General features: G+C 34.4%; 1 protein-coding gene across 2 annotated transcripts; it reads right to left on the bottom strand.

Annotated features, from left to right (window-relative positions):
* Positions 1–2,207: 2,207 nt before the first annotated feature.
* On the bottom strand, positions 2,208–6,695 carry LOC112765062 (squalene synthase 2). Of its 2 annotated transcripts, XM_025810924.3 has the most exons (14): positions 6,070–6,695; positions 5,942–5,984; positions 5,730–5,819; positions 5,495–5,570; positions 5,010–5,079; positions 4,619–4,762; positions 4,426–4,530; positions 4,072–4,218; positions 3,880–3,955; positions 3,568–3,656; positions 2,867–2,958; positions 2,736–2,781; positions 2,591–2,660; positions 2,208–2,513 (listed from the first exon to the last, which is right to left on the bottom strand). In XM_025810924.3, exons 1-14 carry the CDS (start codon positions 6,262–6,264, stop codon positions 2,506–2,508), a joined length of 1,251 nt encoding a protein of 416 aa, XP_025666709.1. In that variant the 5' UTR covers positions 6,265–6,695; the 3' UTR covers positions 2,208–2,505. The 2 variants fall into 2 exon arrangements, with proteins under 2 accessions (XP_025666709.1, XP_029150440.1); XM_029294607.2 differs by lacking the exon at positions 4,426–4,530 and having other exon boundaries at positions 6,070–6,581.
* Between the last annotated feature and the right edge of the window lie 14,054 nt (positions 6,696–20,749).

Genomic DNA, 20,749 nt, shown 5'->3' with positions numbered 1-20,749 from the left:
AACTCTAACATTACTGAACGTTCCTCCTCTAACCTGATTCTGCAACAAAATTTCATTAAAATCTCCTAACACAATCCACGAACCTTGTATTATATTAGATATCTTGATTAAATCATTCCACAGACCTATTCATCGATGGACATGAGGATTAGCATACACTGCATTGCAAAAACTAGAAACATTGCCCATAGAGATTTCAAAACTGATACATTGATTAGCCACATCAACCATTCTCACAGTCATCATAGAATTAGAACAAAGAACCCTGATACCCTCACTGTGACCTCTAGCCTCAACAATCCCAATATCCTGATAACTAAGCTTACTCCAAACGGATCTCATTCTCTCAAAAGGAGCATGAGTTTCAATAAGAATGAAAATCGTCGGATGAAATTTACTAACTAATTCTTTACAATACACATGGGCCATTTTGTTAGAAGTCCCTCTAATATTCCAAGATAAAAAATTTATATCTACACAATCCATAAAAATAAAATGGATATAAACAGAAACCAACCTCAGCAAAGGTCCCTTAATGAAGCAATGATGGACCTCCAACATTCCCACAACTTCTTTGCCTTTCCCAAACTCGTGGTTGCTCGGAAACGCTCCCATCGCAACGGTAACCACCACCAATGGATTCTAGTTCTGCTGGTTCAGCGCACCATCATTAGCTTGAAACACCAGTGAGTATTGCAACGAGGCAGGGCGCATCCTCTTATAGCCATGTTTAAGAGTAGGGGTAATTGATGGCGCGACCGCAGCGACACCGTTGATCTTCACCCCATCCTTCGTTAATGCTTGATGCACTTGAGAGGAGTAAGACCCGCTACCCGATCCAACATGTCCTAAAGGCCCCTTAACTTCCTTATTCAGGCCATTCCCAGTCTGGCCCGTTTGTTGCCCAAAAATGAGAGGTTTTTACCTTCAGTAGCAGATTGGGCCTTTCTTGTTTGGCCCACTTTCCCTTTCCTTTGCCACAAACCTTAGTCCAACCCTCTTCTTCTCCCAATGTAACCATCCCTTCCTTCTTCCTATGTAGTGTGCTTGCCTTAATCTTCTACGCAAAATCCGCAACTGGCGCGAAATTAATGGGTATAGATACAAATTCAAAAACTTGTTGAACCTGGTCTAATGGATGTTTCTCATGACCATCCGCTGTGTCAATTGCCCCTACTTGGTCATCCATAGATGCTGAGGTAACCACGGTCGTGCTATATTCACCTGCGACATGCCCAAAGCAACTACACTTATTACAAATCAATTGTAAACATTTCATAGTCGTTCATAATCACTCTCCGAACAACCGCCAGCCCCAAACTCACTTGAACACAAGCCCAAGCAAATTTGGCTCTCTCCGCAGACTTAGTTGCAAGGTCTACCTTGACTGATTTACCTACCATGGAGGCAATACGCATCATGGCTTTCTCATGGTAATACCATATACTCAATCCCCCAATTCTTATCCAAGCCATAGTGTTCCCAAAGGAGACCTCACATGGTTTAAAATCCAGAGACCATAGCTTAACTGCGATGTAATGACCTAATATCATCCATGGATCTCCTAATAAAACCTTCTCCATATCTTCTTTGAGATTAAATTTAACGAGGAAGTAATCGAACCCAACATCCAAAACTTTCATAGACACCTTTAAGCCTCTATATCCCTTTCAATTTATGCACCAAGGCCATATAACTAAAGTGTTTCCGAAGAATTTTAATCACTATGGCCTTCTTATAAAGTTCTGATAGAGCGTTCCTAGCTTCTTCAGTAAAGCTAAGCTTCAGAGGTGTTAGATCACCTTGTTTTCCCATGACTACTACCATCGTATCACCATCCAAGACATCAACCTTGCCAAGCCCCAAGGTTTCAAAAGACCCAATCACCTTATCGCAGAACGAAACCTTATGAGTCACCCTAGCACTACCCTTACGTAAGTCCTCCTTGTCACCTTAAGTAACCCTCTGCGCATTCTCTCCCGTAATCTCCTTGATTAGTAAAGCCTCACCGTGTTCTTCCCTCAGACACTCCACCCAGCTCTCACCAGTCACTCCGTGGCTCCATCGCCCATGTTGTACTCTCCCTAAACCTATGTGAAGTGAGTACGTACTCCTAACCGATATTTATGTTATGAAAAATAGTGGAACAACATTTATTTAAATACACAAATATAATAGCTTTTATATTTATGTAAAATCTGCTAATATAGACAAAAAAAATTATTTTGGCTTCTATAAATAGAGAATGAAACAATCTTACACATTATACAATAAATTTTTATATACGAAAACTTTTTTAAATTAAAAATAATAATTATTATTATCAACAGATAGGTACCAATAAATTTTTATAATAGAACGATAGTTGGCCCGGGAATAGCCCGGGTTTTACACTAGTATACAATAAATTGCATGTATCAAATTTCACAAGCTTGTAAACCCATGTCCCGTTGAACGCCAAGTGCTATGATTTGCATTGCTAACGTGCTTAGAGAGGCAGGAAAACTAGGATACTACAGAAACAAGAGGAGAACAATTATAGTAGGAGATAACAGATTACTCTTGCAGATCTATTATTGATTGAACTTACGCTCGTTATTCCGGCGGTTTGCTGAGAGATACGCAAAAATGATGGGCAAGAAGATCAGAAGTATGAGAATCTGCACCGAAACTTTATAAATCAGCGTATGTTTGAGAAACGTAATACAAAGTTGGGAAAACAATGAATAACTTACAATGGTCGAGCTGTAGCTGGCTTTATTTGGCAGTACGTATAATTTCCTGATTAAAGAAAATGAAAACTTTCAGAATGTCAAACAGTTAATGGTGTAAATTTATTTTTGAAATTACAAGGACATGTGCATACCTTTTACTAAGGAGACCAGATTCCCTGCAAGTTTTCTGTATAGCTTCCAGCCTGCTCAATGTTTTTGCCGCATTGGGATCATTTTGGTCAACCTACAGTAGAAAATACTCAATTTTTTAGAAATTATCCTTGAAACTGACAATTAGCTTTGCTGCGATGATATGTTCAATGATATCTCTAATTTAAAATTTTTTAGATTTGACATTCTCATTTTCTTTGGGATTAGGGAATGAATGGGAGGATCTATTACTGCTTTTGAGGGAAAAGGAGTAATGGCACCTAGCCACAGAAAAAATTAGGGGGTGAAGTTAGTCACGACCAAACTTCACAAGAGTAAGTTATCGTTTTCTACCTTTCTTGTTGCAACAGTTTTGGAAAACTGTTATCTATATTTTTGTGATGGAGTTTTCAAATAAGGCCTACAAAATGCAATTAACTGTTGAGGAGTTACAGGTTATAACATTTCAATTACTACCACTACCCTTTCTTTAGTTAAACGGGAACATGGAATTTATGTATATGAGAATTTGTATGAAACGGATTCTACTTATTAGATACTCTTTTTCCATCCTCAAAGCAATTTTACCAAAAGTTCATTTGCCACATTATCAGGAGTAAAATGTTCCTATTAGTAGCATCTACATTTATGAGAAGCAAAAGTAATCACAGTTTGAGTCTTTGAGACAATGCATCCACCATACCTTGGACTTTATCATACAGGAAAAGTCAAAGAAAGAACCATAGACATCAGCCATTGTCTTTGTTCGGTCAATCACCTTTGCAGTTAGACCTATAAAACAACCAAAATAGAGAGATGACAACAAATGAACAAATATAGAACACTGCATTTATGAAATCCATGTCAAACAGATTCCATGAAGTAAGTTTTGAGAAGACTGATTCACATAAAATAACTTGGAATGCTGACCAGTGCAATTAAGTATCTTTAGGACAATAAGCCTCAAACCTAAACTGTAAATTATGAAAATTAATATCTAAATTCATCCATTTACCACGCCTCATTTTAACTACTCCTCTGAAGACTTCAATATTGTTGTAGCATAATGCCAGTGTTCCAATTGCCATGACCTATCAACAGGTTAAAAAAAAATCTAAATTACATAGCATACTATGCATAGTTCAAGCATAAAACTCGATAATGAATAGCACATATACCAGAAACAAATTGGGGGAAAGTGAAGCACCTGGGGAATAGCACAAAAACGAAATATAGATAAGTCTCTTAAAGCAGACATGTATTTTAAGCAATCTTCAGCATGCAGCAAAGCATTAGTGACCATGTCATTCAAGCATTGCACTGCTTTAACTGAGTTCTCCTCATACTTCAAATCCTGAATCATCAAATTTAAGTTTAACAAAGGAAAAACTTAAGGGGTGAAAAAAAAACAGCACATGCAAACTCAATTCTTGAAGAGTGCATAACATGAGTATGATGTGAACTTCTTTTTAATCAAGAACTTCATCTAAGAAACATGAGAAGGGGGGAAAATATAATAATTGTTTATGCTAAACTAATGTGAATTCTTGTCAAGCCAAACCTCAAGTTTGTCTACGTATTTACTCCAGATCTGCCGAGGCCAAAACATGCGTGACTTTGGGATCTCATTGATGTCTTCAAGATAATCTCTAATGATGTTTGTTTTCTACAATTCCAAATTCCCTCAAGTGAATTGTGCAAATAATTGAATAACTACAAACATGCTGACTGTCTAAATATAATTATCATGCTACCTGAAGAAACAGACCCATTGAATTGGAAAGGTGGTCTGGAGCCAAATCTTCTGAACCAGAGGCATGGAAAAGCTTAGATAAACCTAACCCAACAAGTCCTGCCACATAATGACAATATTCATCATAGTCATCAATTGTTTCTACCTGCAAATTTTTATCATCAAAATGTAAGTACAGCCAGACTACAAGGGCACTTGTTAAGGTAACTTATATTAAAAAAATTGAAGCTTTTTATACAAATAAATGATTTGGAAAGTAACAAAACCCTACTTTTTAAAATGCAGGATATAACATCCTAGAAGTCAAATGTCAATTATATTGATGTAACTAAACTATAACACATAAAAATGTAATATATATAGCAGGAAATGAGGAAGATGTGCAAACAAACCTCCTTGCAAATAAATTTGGCCATTCCTGCACCCATTCTTTTGGTAATATCTTCAATTGCTTCCTGATAGCTGCAGAGTAATTGACCAGTTATCCCTGTTATTAATTGTTTGCCAGAAGAATAAACCAGAGTCTTAACTCTTAATTATCAGATCCAATTATTTATAGAAATAAGAGAAACTATTAGGAACTCAGTACATCTTGATCCAAGCTAAGTATGAAACCGTTTAGTTTAACTGATTCCAAATTTTATCAATAAACACAGTGACAAATTAGAGAAACAGATCCTCTTTAAATAATTAAATACATCCTACGAAATACCAATTAGATTGTTGCTTATATTGGACAAACAGCCTAATAAGTAAGAACAAATCTAATCAATCACTAATACCAAGCACATGCTATAAACAATAAAAAAATAACATGGAGCTCCGTATATGCATGTCCATTAATTATACAAGGAATAGTGCAGGAACAAGAACTGACTTCCTTCCAAGTTCTAAAAATGCAGTAGAAACGTGATGAAACTGGTCCATGAGGATTTTGTACTCCTTTGTGCCACCTAGTCAAATAAATAAGAATTAGAATCAGAACGCAGGTCAAAGTGACATCCCTTGAGCCATGAGTTCCATGAAACCATTTTTCATCAGGTTAATGAATATATAGCACGCTCATGGAGAATCATGAAATAATTATCTCACAGTTAGGTACCTATACTTACATGAAAAGTGCCAATCACGATCATATACGTGACGATGAAATGCTATCAGAATTGGAACCTTCACATCCGTAGCTACGCTTGTATCATCCTCTGTCAATTAGGAACGTACAAGAATTCCAAGTCAAATTAATTCTTCGTTTCGAATTCGGCCATAGCAACAAGATCTAGAGAAAGCTTGAATCATGTATCTATTTTCGTCAAGAGGAACATACCGACGGTATCTAGGGCTCGAAGAACCAAATAGAATATGCAAACCTGGTGCCAATTAATTAAATCAAGAGTTAAACGGCGTCGTCAGGTGAAGCGGAGAAGAAGAAAATAGGAGAAGAAAGAAACGAACGGCGTTACGGAGGTCAGTGTCAAGCTGCTGAATGACGAGAGCGAAGCTTCTAGAAACCTTCTGGAGCATAGTGTAGCAGAAACACCAGTGAGGCTGTGGAGGGATCTGCTTCTCGGCGTGCCTCATTGCCATCTTCAGCTTCACCAGCGGAAAAAGGTCGTCAGGGTGTTTCATAACCGCTCCCAAACTCCCCATTGTCCCTCACTTTTCAAATTCAGTTCAGATTCAGATCCAGAATTGAGCGCAATGCAATGTCTTTGTGCCCTCACAATAAAATGTTGTTCTACGCCGAGAATTCTTCTTATTACTCTTGCGTTGCGTATGACCTTACTGTTTGGTAAGTGACTAAAGTGGGAATATCTTAAACTCCTATGTTGTGATGCAATTTGCAAGCAACAAACACAATGGCACAATGCTAATAATTGTGACTCGTGACTCCTAATTAACTTTAGCCAGCGTTGTAATTTCGGTCACCCCCTTTTATTTGTGTGATTGTGTGTGGGTGTTTGACTGCTTTCTGTTTTCTTTGGGGTGGCTATATTTATATTTTTAAATTTTATGCGTGCAACGCGAGACGCGCGTGCCTTGCTCAAAGCGTGCACTTGCATTCATTTTTTAGTAAATTCAATCTATGGTTCATGGCTTCATGCTATATTATACGCTCATATTTTTTACTTTTTTGTTAACAAAAAACCACATAAGTTTGATGTTATTATTATTTATCCTTATTATCCTATCCTGTCGTATTCTATATTTATTTTTTTGTATTTATATTTAAAATATATTTTTTTATTTATGTGATTATACATATATTTGATGAATTATTTTACAAAATTTTTGCAAAATGTGAATTTTGACTTAAGTCCACCTCTATAACACATTAAAATAAATTTAAAAACAACTTATATCAAACTTAAAAATATTTTTAAAATCATTTTAATTCATCACAACTCAACAAATTCTAGCACAATAATTTAAAATTATTTTAAATTTATTATAAATTTTTTACATTTTTTTCTCAACTAGAAATCCTATTATATCTATAAATTAAAAGCATACATTATTTTTAAAAAAATTATTAAAATATATTTAAACCAACTAATTTAAATATAAATTGTATAACTCTTATCTATTAAGTATGAGTCATTTCTTTTTTTTTTGGGAGTATATTTTTATTTGGTTCAAAAAAGAATTTGCCTAAATTATTAGATAGTCTTCAACTGAGTAAAAAATGGTGTTTCCTTAGATAAATTCTATATTTATGCCTAGTTAGTTTGAACCTAATTTTATTTTGACCGACACTAAGGTTGATCATCTCATATACTCTTCCTTAAGATACTTTTTTCTCAAATAAAGATATATTTGGATTTTCAATTGTGCACTATATAGAACCCCCTATAAAATAATATCAAAAAAAGAATTAATTAAGAATTATACAAAATATATAATTGGTTTAATTCGTTAATGATATACAAATTAGGGTTAAATACTTTTTTTATCTCTAAGGTTTGGGGTGAAAATCAAATTTGTCCCCAACCTTTTTCTGTTAGTAAAATCATCATCAACGTTACAAAATGTTATAAAATCGTCCTTTTGTCCATAAATAATATTTTTCGGACAATTTTACCCTTAAATAAAAATAAAAAAAATACCCCTCACCCTCATCACAATGATTTATAGCAAAAAAAGAAAAAACCAAAGAAAAAAATTTAGCACCAAGAAAATTTTTGAGCAATGAATCAGTAACAGGATTATCAAATTAAATTTATCATCAAGGTCAAACAGTGAGCAAACTCAACTCAACACATAAAATTCTGTTTTAATTCCTCATAAGAAAGTGCTAACAACCAACAAGTATTCCAACTTTTCAACAAGAAATCAAAATTCACAGGCTTGATAAACATTAAACTATATAAGAAACCATCATCGTCATTATTTTCATGGATCAACCAAAAGTAGAACCAAATCACAACAACAGTTGCAACAACAGTAGAACCAGCTGCCACCACAGGCCAATGAACATTCAAATCCTTCACCCCTTTTTCATCCCTAGCAATAACCCCATTTCCATTCACTCCACAATTCATAGTATCAACCTTCTGGTTTAGTCTTCTAATCACAATCTCAGCCACCCCTGCTTCTTCCTTCAACCGAGCAACAAACAATTTCAAGCTCTTTTCTCTCTCCTTAGACTTCTTCAGTGCCTCCTGCAAGCTCAGTTTCTCCTTAACCCGCTCCTCCATATCCGAGCTCTTCAAATTTACAAAGCTCTCCACTTCCTTAGTCTTCTACCCTAATTCCAAAACCTCATTTTCCTTCTCTTGAATCTTCTCCCTCAACTCCTCCTCAACCTTAGTCCACTTGTTCCTCTCAACAACATCTTTTTTCTCCAGAGCCCCAATTTTCTTCTCCAAATCCCTAATTTTATCTTCACTATCAGATTTGTCCTTCTTCAGGAATTCAACTTCTCGCTCCAGCAATTCCATTTGCGGCCTTAGTTGCATCGCGCGACTGCTCCAACTCCTTCTCCATCGCGCCTACTCTGTCGTAGTAATGAGCGGATAATTTATACCCTTTTTGGCATTATTTTTAGGTAGTTTTTAGTATGTTTTATTCACTTTTTATTATATTTTTATTAATTTTTATTCAAAAATTATATTTCTGGACTTTACTATGAGTTTGTGTGTTTTTCTGTAATTTCAGGTATTTTCTGGCTGAAATTTAGGGACCTGAGCAAAAATCTGATTCAGAGGCTGAAAAAAAGACTGCAGATGTTGTTAGATTCTGACCCTCCTGCACTTGAAATGGATTTTTTCGAGCTACAAAAGTCTAATTGGCACGCTCTCAATTGCATTGGAAAGTAGACATCCTGGGCTTTCCAGCAATATATAATAGTTTATACTTTGCCCGAGATTTGGTGGCCCAACCTGGCGTCCAAAGTCAGCCTAAAACTTTCTGGCGTAAAACACCAGAACTGGCACCTTTTTCGGCGTTAAATGCCTATTTTGGCACTCAGGGTGACGTTTAACGCCAACTTTGGGCATATGAACGTGAAAGCTTGAAAGCTCAGCCCAGGCACGCACCAAGTGGGTCCCGGAAGTGGATTTCTGCACTATCTGCACTTAGTTACTCATTTTCTGTAAACCTAAGTTACTAGTTTAGTATAAAAACTACTTTTAGAAATTCATTTTTACACCTCATGACATTTTTACATTTCATATTGTACCTTTGACGGCATGAGTCTCTAAACCCCATAGGTGGGGATGAGGAGCTCTACTGTGTTTCAATGGATTAATGCAATTACTACTGTTTTCTATTCAATCACGCTTGATTTTGTTCTAAGATACTCACTCGTACTTCAATATAGAGAATATGATGATCCGTGACATTCATCATTATCCTCAACCTATGAACGCGTATCTGACAACCACTCCCATTCTATCTGAGCTCAACGTAGTCATTGGGCGACAGCTTGAGTGCGTATCTCTTGGGTTTCTAATCAACGGACCAAGTCCGGAGGTTAGAACCTTCGTGGTATAGGCTAGAACCAATTGGCAGCATTCCTGGGATCCAGAAAGTCTAAACCTTGTCTGTGGTATTCCGAGTAGGATCTGGAAAGGGATGACTATGATGAACTTCAAACTTGCGAATGTTGGGCGCAATGACAGTGTGCAAAAGGACAATGGTCCTATTCCGACACTAGCGAGAACCGATAGATGATTAGCCGTGTGGTGACAACGCATATGGATTTGTTTTCATCCGAGAGGATCATACAGCTTGCCATTGAAGGAAGCCATGTGTGTTTGGAGAAGAAGACAGTAGGAAAGCAGAGATTCAGACGACAGAGCATCTCCGGAATCTCAACCTGTTTCGCATTACTAAATCACAAGTACTATTTATTTCATGTTATTTATTTTTCATAAATACAATCATTCTTATCATTAATCTCCTGACTAAGACTTACAAAATAACCATAGCTTGCTTCAAGCCGACAATCTCTGTGGGATCGACCCTTACTCACGTAAGGTATTACTTGGACGACCCAGTGCACTTGCTGGTTAGTTGTGCAGAGTTGTGAAAAGTGTAATCACAATTTCCCACACCACGTAGCTATGGCTGAGGATATGAATAGATGGAGAGAGGGAAGAGCAGAAGCTCGACGATGGTAGGGTGAAGATGGTAGGGTGATAGAAAGGGAGAAGATTGTAGGGTGACTGATAAACCACTATTTTATAGTTTATCTTGTGCTCAATTGAGTGATTTTTATCAACTCTTTACCCAGTTATTCATACTATTTGCATGGTTTTACTTTTTCCTTCTGGATTTTGTGCTATGATTGAAAATATGCTTCTTTGGACTTTAAATTTGCTATGTTTAATCCTCTCTTATTACCATTCGATGCCTTGATATGTGTGTTAAGTGTTTTCAGAGATTACAGGGTAGGAATGGCTTAGAGGATGGAAAGGAAGCATGCAAAAATGGAAGGAATATAAGAAACTGAAGGAACTGCTAAAGCTGTCCAGCCTGACCTCTTGGTATTAAATCGACCATAACTTAAGCTAAAGAGGTCAAAATGACACGGTTCCAGTTGCGTTGGAAAGCTAACGTCCGGGGCTTCGAAATGATATATAATTTGACATAGTGGCCGTACAGATAGGTGACGCGAATGCGTCGCAGTGACGAAAAACCAGCGTGGCAGATTTCGCAACCAGCGATTTCTGGGCTGTTTCTGACCCAGTTTTCGGCCTAGAAAACACAGATTAGAGGCTATAAAGTGGGGAAATCAATTCATACAACATTCATAATTCACAATTTTAGGTTTTAGATGTAGTTTCTAGAGAGAGAGGCTCTCTCCTCTCTCCTAGTTTTTAGGATTATGATTTCTCTTAATTTTAGGATTGCTTCTTCTCTTCATTCCAGGTTCAATGTTCCTTTAATTTATTTTCTACTTTTATTTATTCTATTACTTTAATTGTTATTTATCTTTTCAATTTGGCTTATGAACTCCATGTTAGATTTGAATATTCTATTTAATATAATTTGAGGTATTTCAGATTTAAGATTTCTTTCTTTTATTTATGTACTGCTGCTTCCAATCTGAAGGCATTTTTATTCGAGTAGATTTTCTCCCTTTTTGCTTTGGTTAAGTAATTGGTAACACTTGAGTTATCAAACGCAGCAGTTGATTGGAAATTTGGATTGTTGATTGATTTAGATCGCTCTAAAGCTAGTCTTTCCACAGGAGTTGACTAGGACTTGAGGATCAGATTAATTAGTCCACTTGACTTTCCTTTATTTAGTAAGGGTTAACTAAGTGGGAGCAACAAACAATTCTCATCACACCTGATAAGGATAACTAGGATAGAATCTCTAGTTCTTATACCTTGCCAAGAGATTTTATAATTATTAATTTATCTTTCTTGCCATTTAAATTACTTGTTCCTTATTTCAAAAACCCAAAAATATATCATTTTCCATAACCAATAATAAATCATACTTCCCTGAAATTCCTTGAGAGACAACCCGAGGTTTAAATACTTCAGTTATAAATTTTATTGGGTTTTGTTACTTGTGACAACCAAACTTTTGTACGAAAGGAATTCTTGTCGGTCTAGAAGCTATACTTACAACGGGAATTTACTTGTGAAAATTTTAGATCGCGCGAGAGTTCCGATCGTCAAAATGGCGTCGTTGCCGGGGAATTACAAACGTGTGCCTTATTATTGGTTATTGTAAATATTTGCTTTTTGCTTGTTTATTTATTTTTATTTTTGTTTTTATTTTTGCTTTTTCATAAATTAAGAGGTTATTGGTTTTTATTTAGTTATTAAAATTTTCGAGAATACTGTTCCTTGTTCTTTCTTGATTTTCAAGTTGTTCTTCGTGTTCATCTTGACCTTCAAGTTGTTCTTGGTTGTTTTTTTCATTTTGATCTAAAAATTTTAAGTTTGGTGTCATTTTATTATTTTTCTCTTTTCTCATTAAATTCAAAAATATCTTTTCTCTTTATTTTAATTTTTTTTCGAAAATTACAAAAATAAAATTTCAGATTTTTATTTTAAAATTTTTTATCTTAGTTTTAAATTTCAAAATTCAAATCTTTTTCAAAAATCATATCTTTTTCAAAATCTTATCTTATCTTATTTCAAAATCAAATTTCAAATTTCAATATTTAACTTCCAAAATTCAAAATTCAAATTTCAAAATTTAAATTTAAAATTTTAAAAATCAAACATTTTCAAAATTTAAATCTTTTTCAAATCTTTATCTTATATTGTTGTCAGTGTTTCTATTTTTAGGAGTTTATTTTCATTAATTTTTTATTAGTTTTTGTTTTTATTTTCTTTTGCTACTATGAATTCTCACACCTCTGGTTTCAAGTTTGGTTCCAATGTTGTTGTAAGGAATGAAAACTATAATGAAAATAGGCATCAAGGTTGGAAGAATCAAAGATGGGAGGAGCCACAAGGATTTGATCAACCATCTTGGCAACAACCCCCTCCAGTGCGCTATAACCAACAACCATTCTGTGATGCATACTAAGACAATATTTATGGTGGACCTTTTCATGACAACCAACCTCCACCAAATTACTATGGTCAAGAGCCATTCCAGGGAGCGTACCAAGATGATGAATATGGTGGACCCCGTTGTAGTTACCAACAAGCCCCACCATATGCTTATGAACCGCCTCCCCAACATACCTTTAAACCACCATACTCACAAGCCACTTACCACCAAACACCCTCATATGACCCTAACCCACATCCACCACACCAACCATCACATGAAACACACCCAGAACCACCACCTCAATATCCACCATCTCCATATCCTTATAAAGAAGAACCACCTCCGTATTAAGAGCCCTTTCTCCCAACAAAAGAACCCTCCTATCCACCCCAACCTCCATTGGATAATAACACACTCATCTCTAATATCATTGGTCTTACCTCTACACTCCAAAATCTTATATCCCGCATGGACCAACCCTCTACCTCCAATATTCAACCCTCAAGCTTCAGTGCGCTTCCTTTTCAACCACATAATAATCTTCCCATCCCATCACCACCCTCCATGGAAGAGCACCCACATCCATCAATCCAAGAGCAAGATGATCCAGTTATGCTATTGATATGGAACAAGAAAGAAGGAATCATCTTTGCGAATCCATACTTCATAAGAAGCTAGAGGAGGCCCTACAGACGAAGGTAGTGGAGACCCTTGAAGTCGAAGGAGTGGTTGAAGAATTAGTGAAGGAAGACATCAAGGAGGAGTCTGATTTTGTCCTAGAGCAAGAGGAGGCCCAAAATATGGAGACCCTTGAAGATGAAGGAATAGTTGAAAGGAGTTATCATGGAAAGAAAATCATTAAGGATGAGTACGATTTTATACTAAAACAACTGGACAAAGCAGTAATTATTGAAGAGGAAGAAGTGGTTGAAGACTTAGGAGATGCTGAACCTCCATGGGAAAGTCCAGTCATAGAACCTCCTTCCAAGACATCTGAATTTGATGTTGAAGAGGGTGTACAACCTCCAAGGCATATCACGGCTAAAGACTTTGAAGAGGTCGATCACGAGATAGAGATTAAAGAAGAAGAAGCACAACTTCCCATGCCATTGGTGAGTAATAAAGAAGATATTGAATTGGAAGAAAGCTACCAAGAGGAAGAGGTTGAAATTGAAGAAGCTTGCAAAGAGGTGGAAGTTATCAAGGAAGAGCACAAGGGAATGGAGCTTGAAATCACCTTGCCAAAGTTGTTGGAGACCTCTCCCCCAAATCCATTACCATCCAATACAACATTCGAGTGGGTAAAATACTTATCCTTGACCTTTACCTTCCCGCTTGAATATGGGTTACTTGAGACAGATGGTCAACTTCGAGCTCTTTGTGGCTTTACGAGTAAGAGGGAGATGGCTAGTGGTAGGAATTGTCATGCAAGATTCAATATGGTGAAAGGCTCAAAGTTTAAATGCAAAGGTTGGTGTAAAGCTCAACTGAATGGGTCTAGGAAGCTGTTTGGATGCCTTAGTGAGAATTTGGATTACTTACCACCTGGATGGAATCATCATGTTCCACTTGAAGACGGGTGCAGAAATAAGATTTGGGATCCAGGAATATATGAGGATCAAATTTGGGAGCTCAAAGCTTGTGAAGAACTCCATCAAAGCTTGAGAAATTTACTTGGTATTGATAGAGCTTATTGGAAGTCCAAGCATTGGTGGAAGTTTCAAGACGAGTTCAAGCACAAGCCACCATGACAAGGAGCTCACCAAATGTCCAACTTAAGGACTTTAACTAAAAGTGCTAGGTGGGAGACAACCCACCATGGTATAATCGTTCCGTTTCAGTCTTAGTTTTATTTTACTTTATTCTATTTTTGTTTTTGTTAATGACTCTTCTCAAAATCTCTGCATATAGCCTGCATTTGCATACTGCATATAAAAAAAACGCACGTGACGCGTAAGCGTCGTTGACGCGTCCGCGTCATAGGTGCGTTCTAAAGAAAAGATAATTAAACAGAAAGTCACGCGAAAGCGTGGCTGGAGGCGTGCCTTAGGCACAAATATGCCCATGCGACCGCATCGCTGACGCGCTCGCGTTGTTTGCGAAATAGCCTCCCACGCGTCCGCGTCACCCACGCGAATGCGTGGCCCTGCAAAATCGACGTAAAGAGGTGTATGCCAGAGAGTTATGATGGAGCTGGGATGGAATGATGCTAGAAGCACCAGCCCTATCACGCGAACTACTTCCCCATGCGTCCGCGTCATTTTTCAAAATATGGTCATTCACGCGATCGCGTTACCCAGATTTTTGGCAAAATGCGTATAAAACAGAAAGTTGCGCGTACGCGAGGCTGCACTCACACCAATAGCACAAATTAGGCCACGCGATCGCATGACCCACGCGTCCGCGTCACTTGAAAATATCACAAAACACGCGACCGCGTGCACCACGCGTCCGCGTCACATGCGACGCACAGTTTATCCAGATCAGTGCCAGAATTCCTATCTTTTCTTCTCCAATCCTACTTATCTTTCTATTATCATTCTCTCTTCTTTCTTCTATCTTTTCTTATTTCTTTCTTCCTCCTTTCTTACTTTCTTCTTCTTCATTTCTTTAACCTCTCATCCTTATTCTTTTTCATTCTATTTTACTTAAACTTATTTGCATACTTTCATCCATTGCATTTTAATTTTGTGCATATTTTTATTTTCTTTTCTAAATTTATTATTTTTCCATTGGTGTTAAAATTTTTTTATTCAAACTATTGCATCTTTTCTTGAATTATTCTAGTGCTTTATGACTTATTTTTCACTGTTGGGTAATATTATTTAAGTCAATGTTGATCTTTTCTGATACTGGTATTCCTTTTGCATTGACATGAGCTTATACTATCTTGCATTACCCACACTTTCTTCTCCATTGTTGCAACTTTTGCACTATTGATATGACATATACTTCTACTATTTTCTCACTTGCATGTTGTAGCTATCATGTAATTGAGACCCTTATTATTTGGCATTAACACCCATATTTTATTTGTTTTCTTATCTTTATTTCTGGGTTACTTTTCTTCTTTTTTCTCTTCTTTCAGGATGGCCACCAAAGAAGAAAAATGGAAAAGCTTATAAATGGAGAGACAGACAAGTCCATCTGCACAATCTTTGGAGAAAAGCATCAGTTGAAGCAACCCGTCCACTTGCACAGCTTAGCATGCACCGAGGACGGTGCAATCTTTAAGTGTGGGGAAGTCGATACCGATCTCCGTGGGTTAGTTATTTCCTTCTCAAACACCAATGTTTTATTTTCTTTGTTTGTTCATTGTTGCATTTGCATGTTTGATTGCATATTTGTTTGATTTTTTGCATATTTTACCACCACTTGGTTAAAGTAATATTTTCTTTTTCAAGAAACTTTTTATAGCATTTCACTAATTTGAATTAAAAATTTTATTAAACTTGTTGGAAGAAATTTTATACTGGAACATGGTTTAGAGCTCGAACACACAAAACCTGTGAGATTTTTGAGCTTATTTGAATTGGTTGCATTTTATCAACCAATATTTTATTTTTGGTGTGTGTTTTTCTCTCTAAAATTGTGATCTTTGTCTTGCTTAATTCTATATTTCTATGGTTTGATGTATGCATGCACTTATATGATTGAGGCCTTTGTTTCACTGAGCTTACATACCCATATGGCCTTACCCTTTCATTATCCTTTGCAAACCAACTTGAGTCTATTTTACCCCTTTTATTCTTTATTTTAGCACATCATTAACTCTAAGAGGAAAATAATAATGTCCTTAATTTGAATCCTTGGTTAGCTTAGACTAGTGAGAGTGCTCATAAATTAAGTGTGGGGAAAGTAGGTTTGGAAACGTTTGGTTTTGGAAATTGAGTATGTTAGAATTTTCTGAAAATGTGAAAGAAATGTTTAGGACATGTTCATGCATTCAATAATTTAATCATATGCATTGAGAAAAAACAAAAGAAAAAAAATAATATAGATATAGATAAAAATAAAAAAGAAAAAAAAGGGAAAAGAAAAAGAGAAGGAGAAAAAAAAAAGAAAAAGAGCAAATAATAAAAGGGGACAAAATGCCCCAAAGTAAGTGGTGAAAGCAACACATATGTACTGTACTTGAAATTAGAATGCATGAATATGTGGAAAACATGGTTAATGGATAGTTAGATATGGTATTATGATTACATGGATTGTCTAAAGTTAGGTGAAAAGTTTAAGTTAATTAAGGATTCAGATTTTAGTCCACTTGGCCAAATACAATCCTACCTTAACCCTAACCCCATTACAACCTTTAAAAGACCTCTTGATATGTGTATCTGTGCATTAAATTTTTGTTGATTGTTAGATGAAGAGCAAGCCTTAGAAAGCAAGGTTAGTAGAGAATTGAGAGAGTCGAACCTTAAACACTTGAGTGATTAGAGTGTATACACTTCCGGTGAGGGTTCGATGCTGATTCCTTGTTCCCGGCTTTCATGAGCTATTTTCTTCTACAAGCTCACTTGTACTTTATTTTGTGATTTGAATTAGTGAAATCCAGTTCATATTTATTCTTGAAAGATTTATTTACTTTTCACCAAGTAGGTAAAAGCATTTTTCATTTAGTTGCATTCACATAGGTAGGTTGCATTTCATACATTCTACCATTCCTCTTCACTCCTTTATAGCTTCTCTTGAGCTTAGCATGAGGACATGCTAATGTTTAAGTGTGGGGAGGTTGATAAACCACTATTTTATGGTTTATCTTGTACTCAATTGAGTGATTTTTATCAACTCTTTACCCACTTATTCATACTATTTGCATGGTTTTACTTTTTCCTTCCGGATTTTATGCTATGATTGAAAATATGCTTCTTTGGGCTTTAAATTTGCTATGTTTAATCCTATCTTATTACCATTCGATGCCGTGATATGTGTGTTAAGTGTTTTCAGAGATTACAGGGCAGGAATGGCTTAGAGGATAGAAAGGAAGCATGCAAAAATGGAAGGAATATAAGAAACTGAAGGAACTGCTAAAGCTGTCCAGCCTGACCTCCTGGTATTAAATCGACCATAACTTAAGCTAAAGAGGTCCAAATGACGTAGTTCTAGTTCCGTTGGAAAGCTAACGTCTGGGGCTTCGAAATGATATATAATTTGCCATAGTGGCCGTACATATGGCGACGCGAACATGTGCTCCACGCGGATGCGTCACAGTGACGAAAAATCAGCGTGGCAGATTTCGCAACCAGCAATTTTTGGGCTGTTTTTGACCCAGTTTTTGTCCCAGAAAACACAGATTAGAGGCTATAAAGTGGAGAAATCAATTCATACAATATTCATAATTCACAATTTTAGGTTTTAGATATAGTTTCTAGAGAGAGAGGCTCTCTCCTCTCTCTTAGTTTTTAGGATTAGGATTTCTCTTAATTTTAAGATTGCTTCTTCTCTTCATTCCAGGTTCAATGTTCCTTTAATTTATTTTCTACTTTTATTTATTCTATTACTTTAATTGTTATTTATCTTTTCAATTTGGATTATAAACTCCATGTTAGATTTGAATATTCTATTTAATATAATTTGAGGTATTTCAGATTTAAGATTTCTTTCTTTTATTTATGTTACTGCTGCTTCCAAGCTGAAGGAATTTTTATTCGAGTAGATTTTCTCCCTTTTTGCTTTGGTTAAGTAATTGGTAACATTTGAGTTATCAAACTCAGTAGTTGATTGGAAATTAGGATTGTTGATTGATTTGGATCGCTCTAAAGCTAGTCTTTCCACAGGAGTTGACTAGGACTTGAGGATCAGATTAATTAGTCCACTTGACTTTCCTTTATTTAGTAAGGGTTAACTAAGTGGGAGCAACAAACGATTCTCATCACACCTGATAAAGATAACTAGGATAGAATCTCCAGTTCTTATATCTTGCCAAGAGATTTTATAATTATTAATTTATCTTTCTTGCCATTTAAATTACTTGTTCCTTATTTCAAAAACCCAAAAATATATCCTTTTTCATAACCAATAATAAATCATACTTCCCTGCAATTTCTTGAGAGATGACCCGAGGTTTAAATATTTCGGTTATAAATTTTATTGGGTTTTGTTACTTGTAACAACCAAACTTTTGTACGAAAAAAATTCTTGTCGGTCTAGAAGCTATACTTACAACGGGAATTTACTTGTGAAAATTTTAGATCGCGCGAGAGTTCCGATCGCCAGTGACGGAAAGGGAGAGAAGAAGAATTGGGGGTTTGGGAGGAGGTGGTTTCGAAGAGAATGGTAGAAAGGGGATAGAGAGGGAAGACAGTGAAGAGACACCAGGGTGGGGTGGGGTGGGGTTTTGTTTTTATTTTTTAATATTATTTTTATTAATTGTTAAGGATAATTTAGTAAAAAAAAAATAAAAAAATATGATTTTATAACGTTTTGTAATGTTGAGGATGATTTTAATAACAAAAAAAGGCCGATGACGAAGAATTTAATTTTCACTCCAGACCTTAGAAACAAAAAAAATACTTAACCCTACAAATTATAATTACTTCTTCGTCAATTAGAACCATTTCGATTAGAAATTTTAAATTATTTTACACTCCATAATCGAATTACTATAAGTTTAGTTTCCAAACTTTATGTTGAAACATCATCTTAACATTTCTAATAAGATCATACCTACAAAAAAAATAAAAAAATAAAAAAAATATATAAAACTTTAGATAATACTCTATTTAACAATATATTAAATTAAATGTTAGAAATAATCTAGTAATCATGATAACTATTATATAATAATTTAATTATTAATTTAATAATTAATAATTAATTAATAACATAACAATTTAATTCTCTAATTTTAAAAATTATGTATGATTATAGTACCATTTATATAAACCACCTTTAATGCATTTAATTAGTAATAAATTAAAATATTATCTTTCTTCTAATAATATAATCATATAAGTTTCTTCAATTAATTGATTTAAAACATCATAACTTTAATAATATATAAATCTTACCGTCTATTTACTAATATATTAATATACATGTTTTTCCGTTTCATTATATAATAAATGTATATATTATATTCATTTACATTTAGTATTATTTAAAATATTTTTTTACTCTCAAAATTCAAATAAAAAATTCTTTTTATTAAGAGATTATAATTTTAATTATTAGGTTCTAATTGATTAGATTCTAGTTATGTTTAGCATCGCACGTGTATATACGAATTGATTAAGTTCCAATTATTGTTATTTTATTAGAATTTAATTGTTAAGTATTAATAGTTTAAAAGTGTCATATAATTTGTGAAAATACAAATGATATTTAACTCTTTTCCCATGTATTTATTACAATAATAAATCTAATGATAAGTTTAATTGGTATTAGATCAAAATATTATTTATCTCATAATTATATATTAATTATGAATCTATTTACAATGATTCTTTCATTAATGATAATAGTTCAATTAATATATGTTATATTTAATTATTTTTTATCTTATATTATTTTAATTGTTGTCATTACGAGAAGTTATTTAATAATATTTAATAATAGTTAAAATATTTTTTTTCTAATAGTTGTATGCTCTTAGAACACTCGTGCGTAGACAGAAAAAAATAAAATAAAGAGTATTAAAATAAAATCATATTTAATACAATAAAAAACAAAATCTCAAAAAAATCTAAAATAAATTAATGACAAGATTTTCAACAACAAAAAAGCAAAAAATATTATTTTATTATCAAAATTTAATTTAAAAATTCTATTTAATAGATTAACATATTTACCCGTTAATCCGAGTTTATACATTTTATTACCATGCTTTTAAGATTGATTATCATATTTTAAAATTAAAAAATAAATTATTAATTAATGATATAATAATTTAATTTTTTAATTTATGAAAAATTAATTATGTAAAATTATAGTATAATTTGTATAATTTATGTTTAATATAATTAGTAATAAATTAAAATATTATCATTCTCCTAATAATATAATCATATATATCTCTACTGTTAATTGATTTAAAATATTAATGCAGACATTCAAATTTTAATAATATAAATATTTTATTTCTTATAATCATATATTAATATACATATTCTTTCCATCAGTATAATCTTTTTAAGATTAGAAAAGAAATTATTAATTAATATTATAA

Source organism: Arachis hypogaea, chromosome 17 (assembly GCF_003086295.3).
Source record: "Arachis hypogaea cultivar Tifrunner chromosome 17, arahy.Tifrunner.gnm2.J5K5, whole genome shotgun sequence".
Taxonomy (NCBI): Eukaryota; Viridiplantae; Streptophyta; class Magnoliopsida; order Fabales; family Fabaceae; genus Arachis; species Arachis hypogaea.
The sequence above is the reverse complement of the archived record's forward strand: the minus strand, read 5'-3'. Positions and strand labels throughout refer to the sequence as shown.

Bases quoted from the DNA above. Each gene is read 5' to 3' on its own strand.
- LOC112765062 (XM_025810924.3), bottom strand. From the start codon at position 6,264: ATGGGGAGTTTGGGAGCGGTTATGAAACACCCTGACGACCTTTTTCCG. The intron at 5,080-5,494 runs GTCAGTTCTTGT...ATTACTCTGCAG, and splicing joins TTTTTAGAACTTGGAAGGAA to CTATCAGGAAGCAATTGAAG. The intron at 4,763-5,009 runs GTTTGTTTGCAC...AAAAATTTGCAG, and splicing joins CCAAATTTATTTGCAAGGAG to GTAGAAACAATTGATGACTA.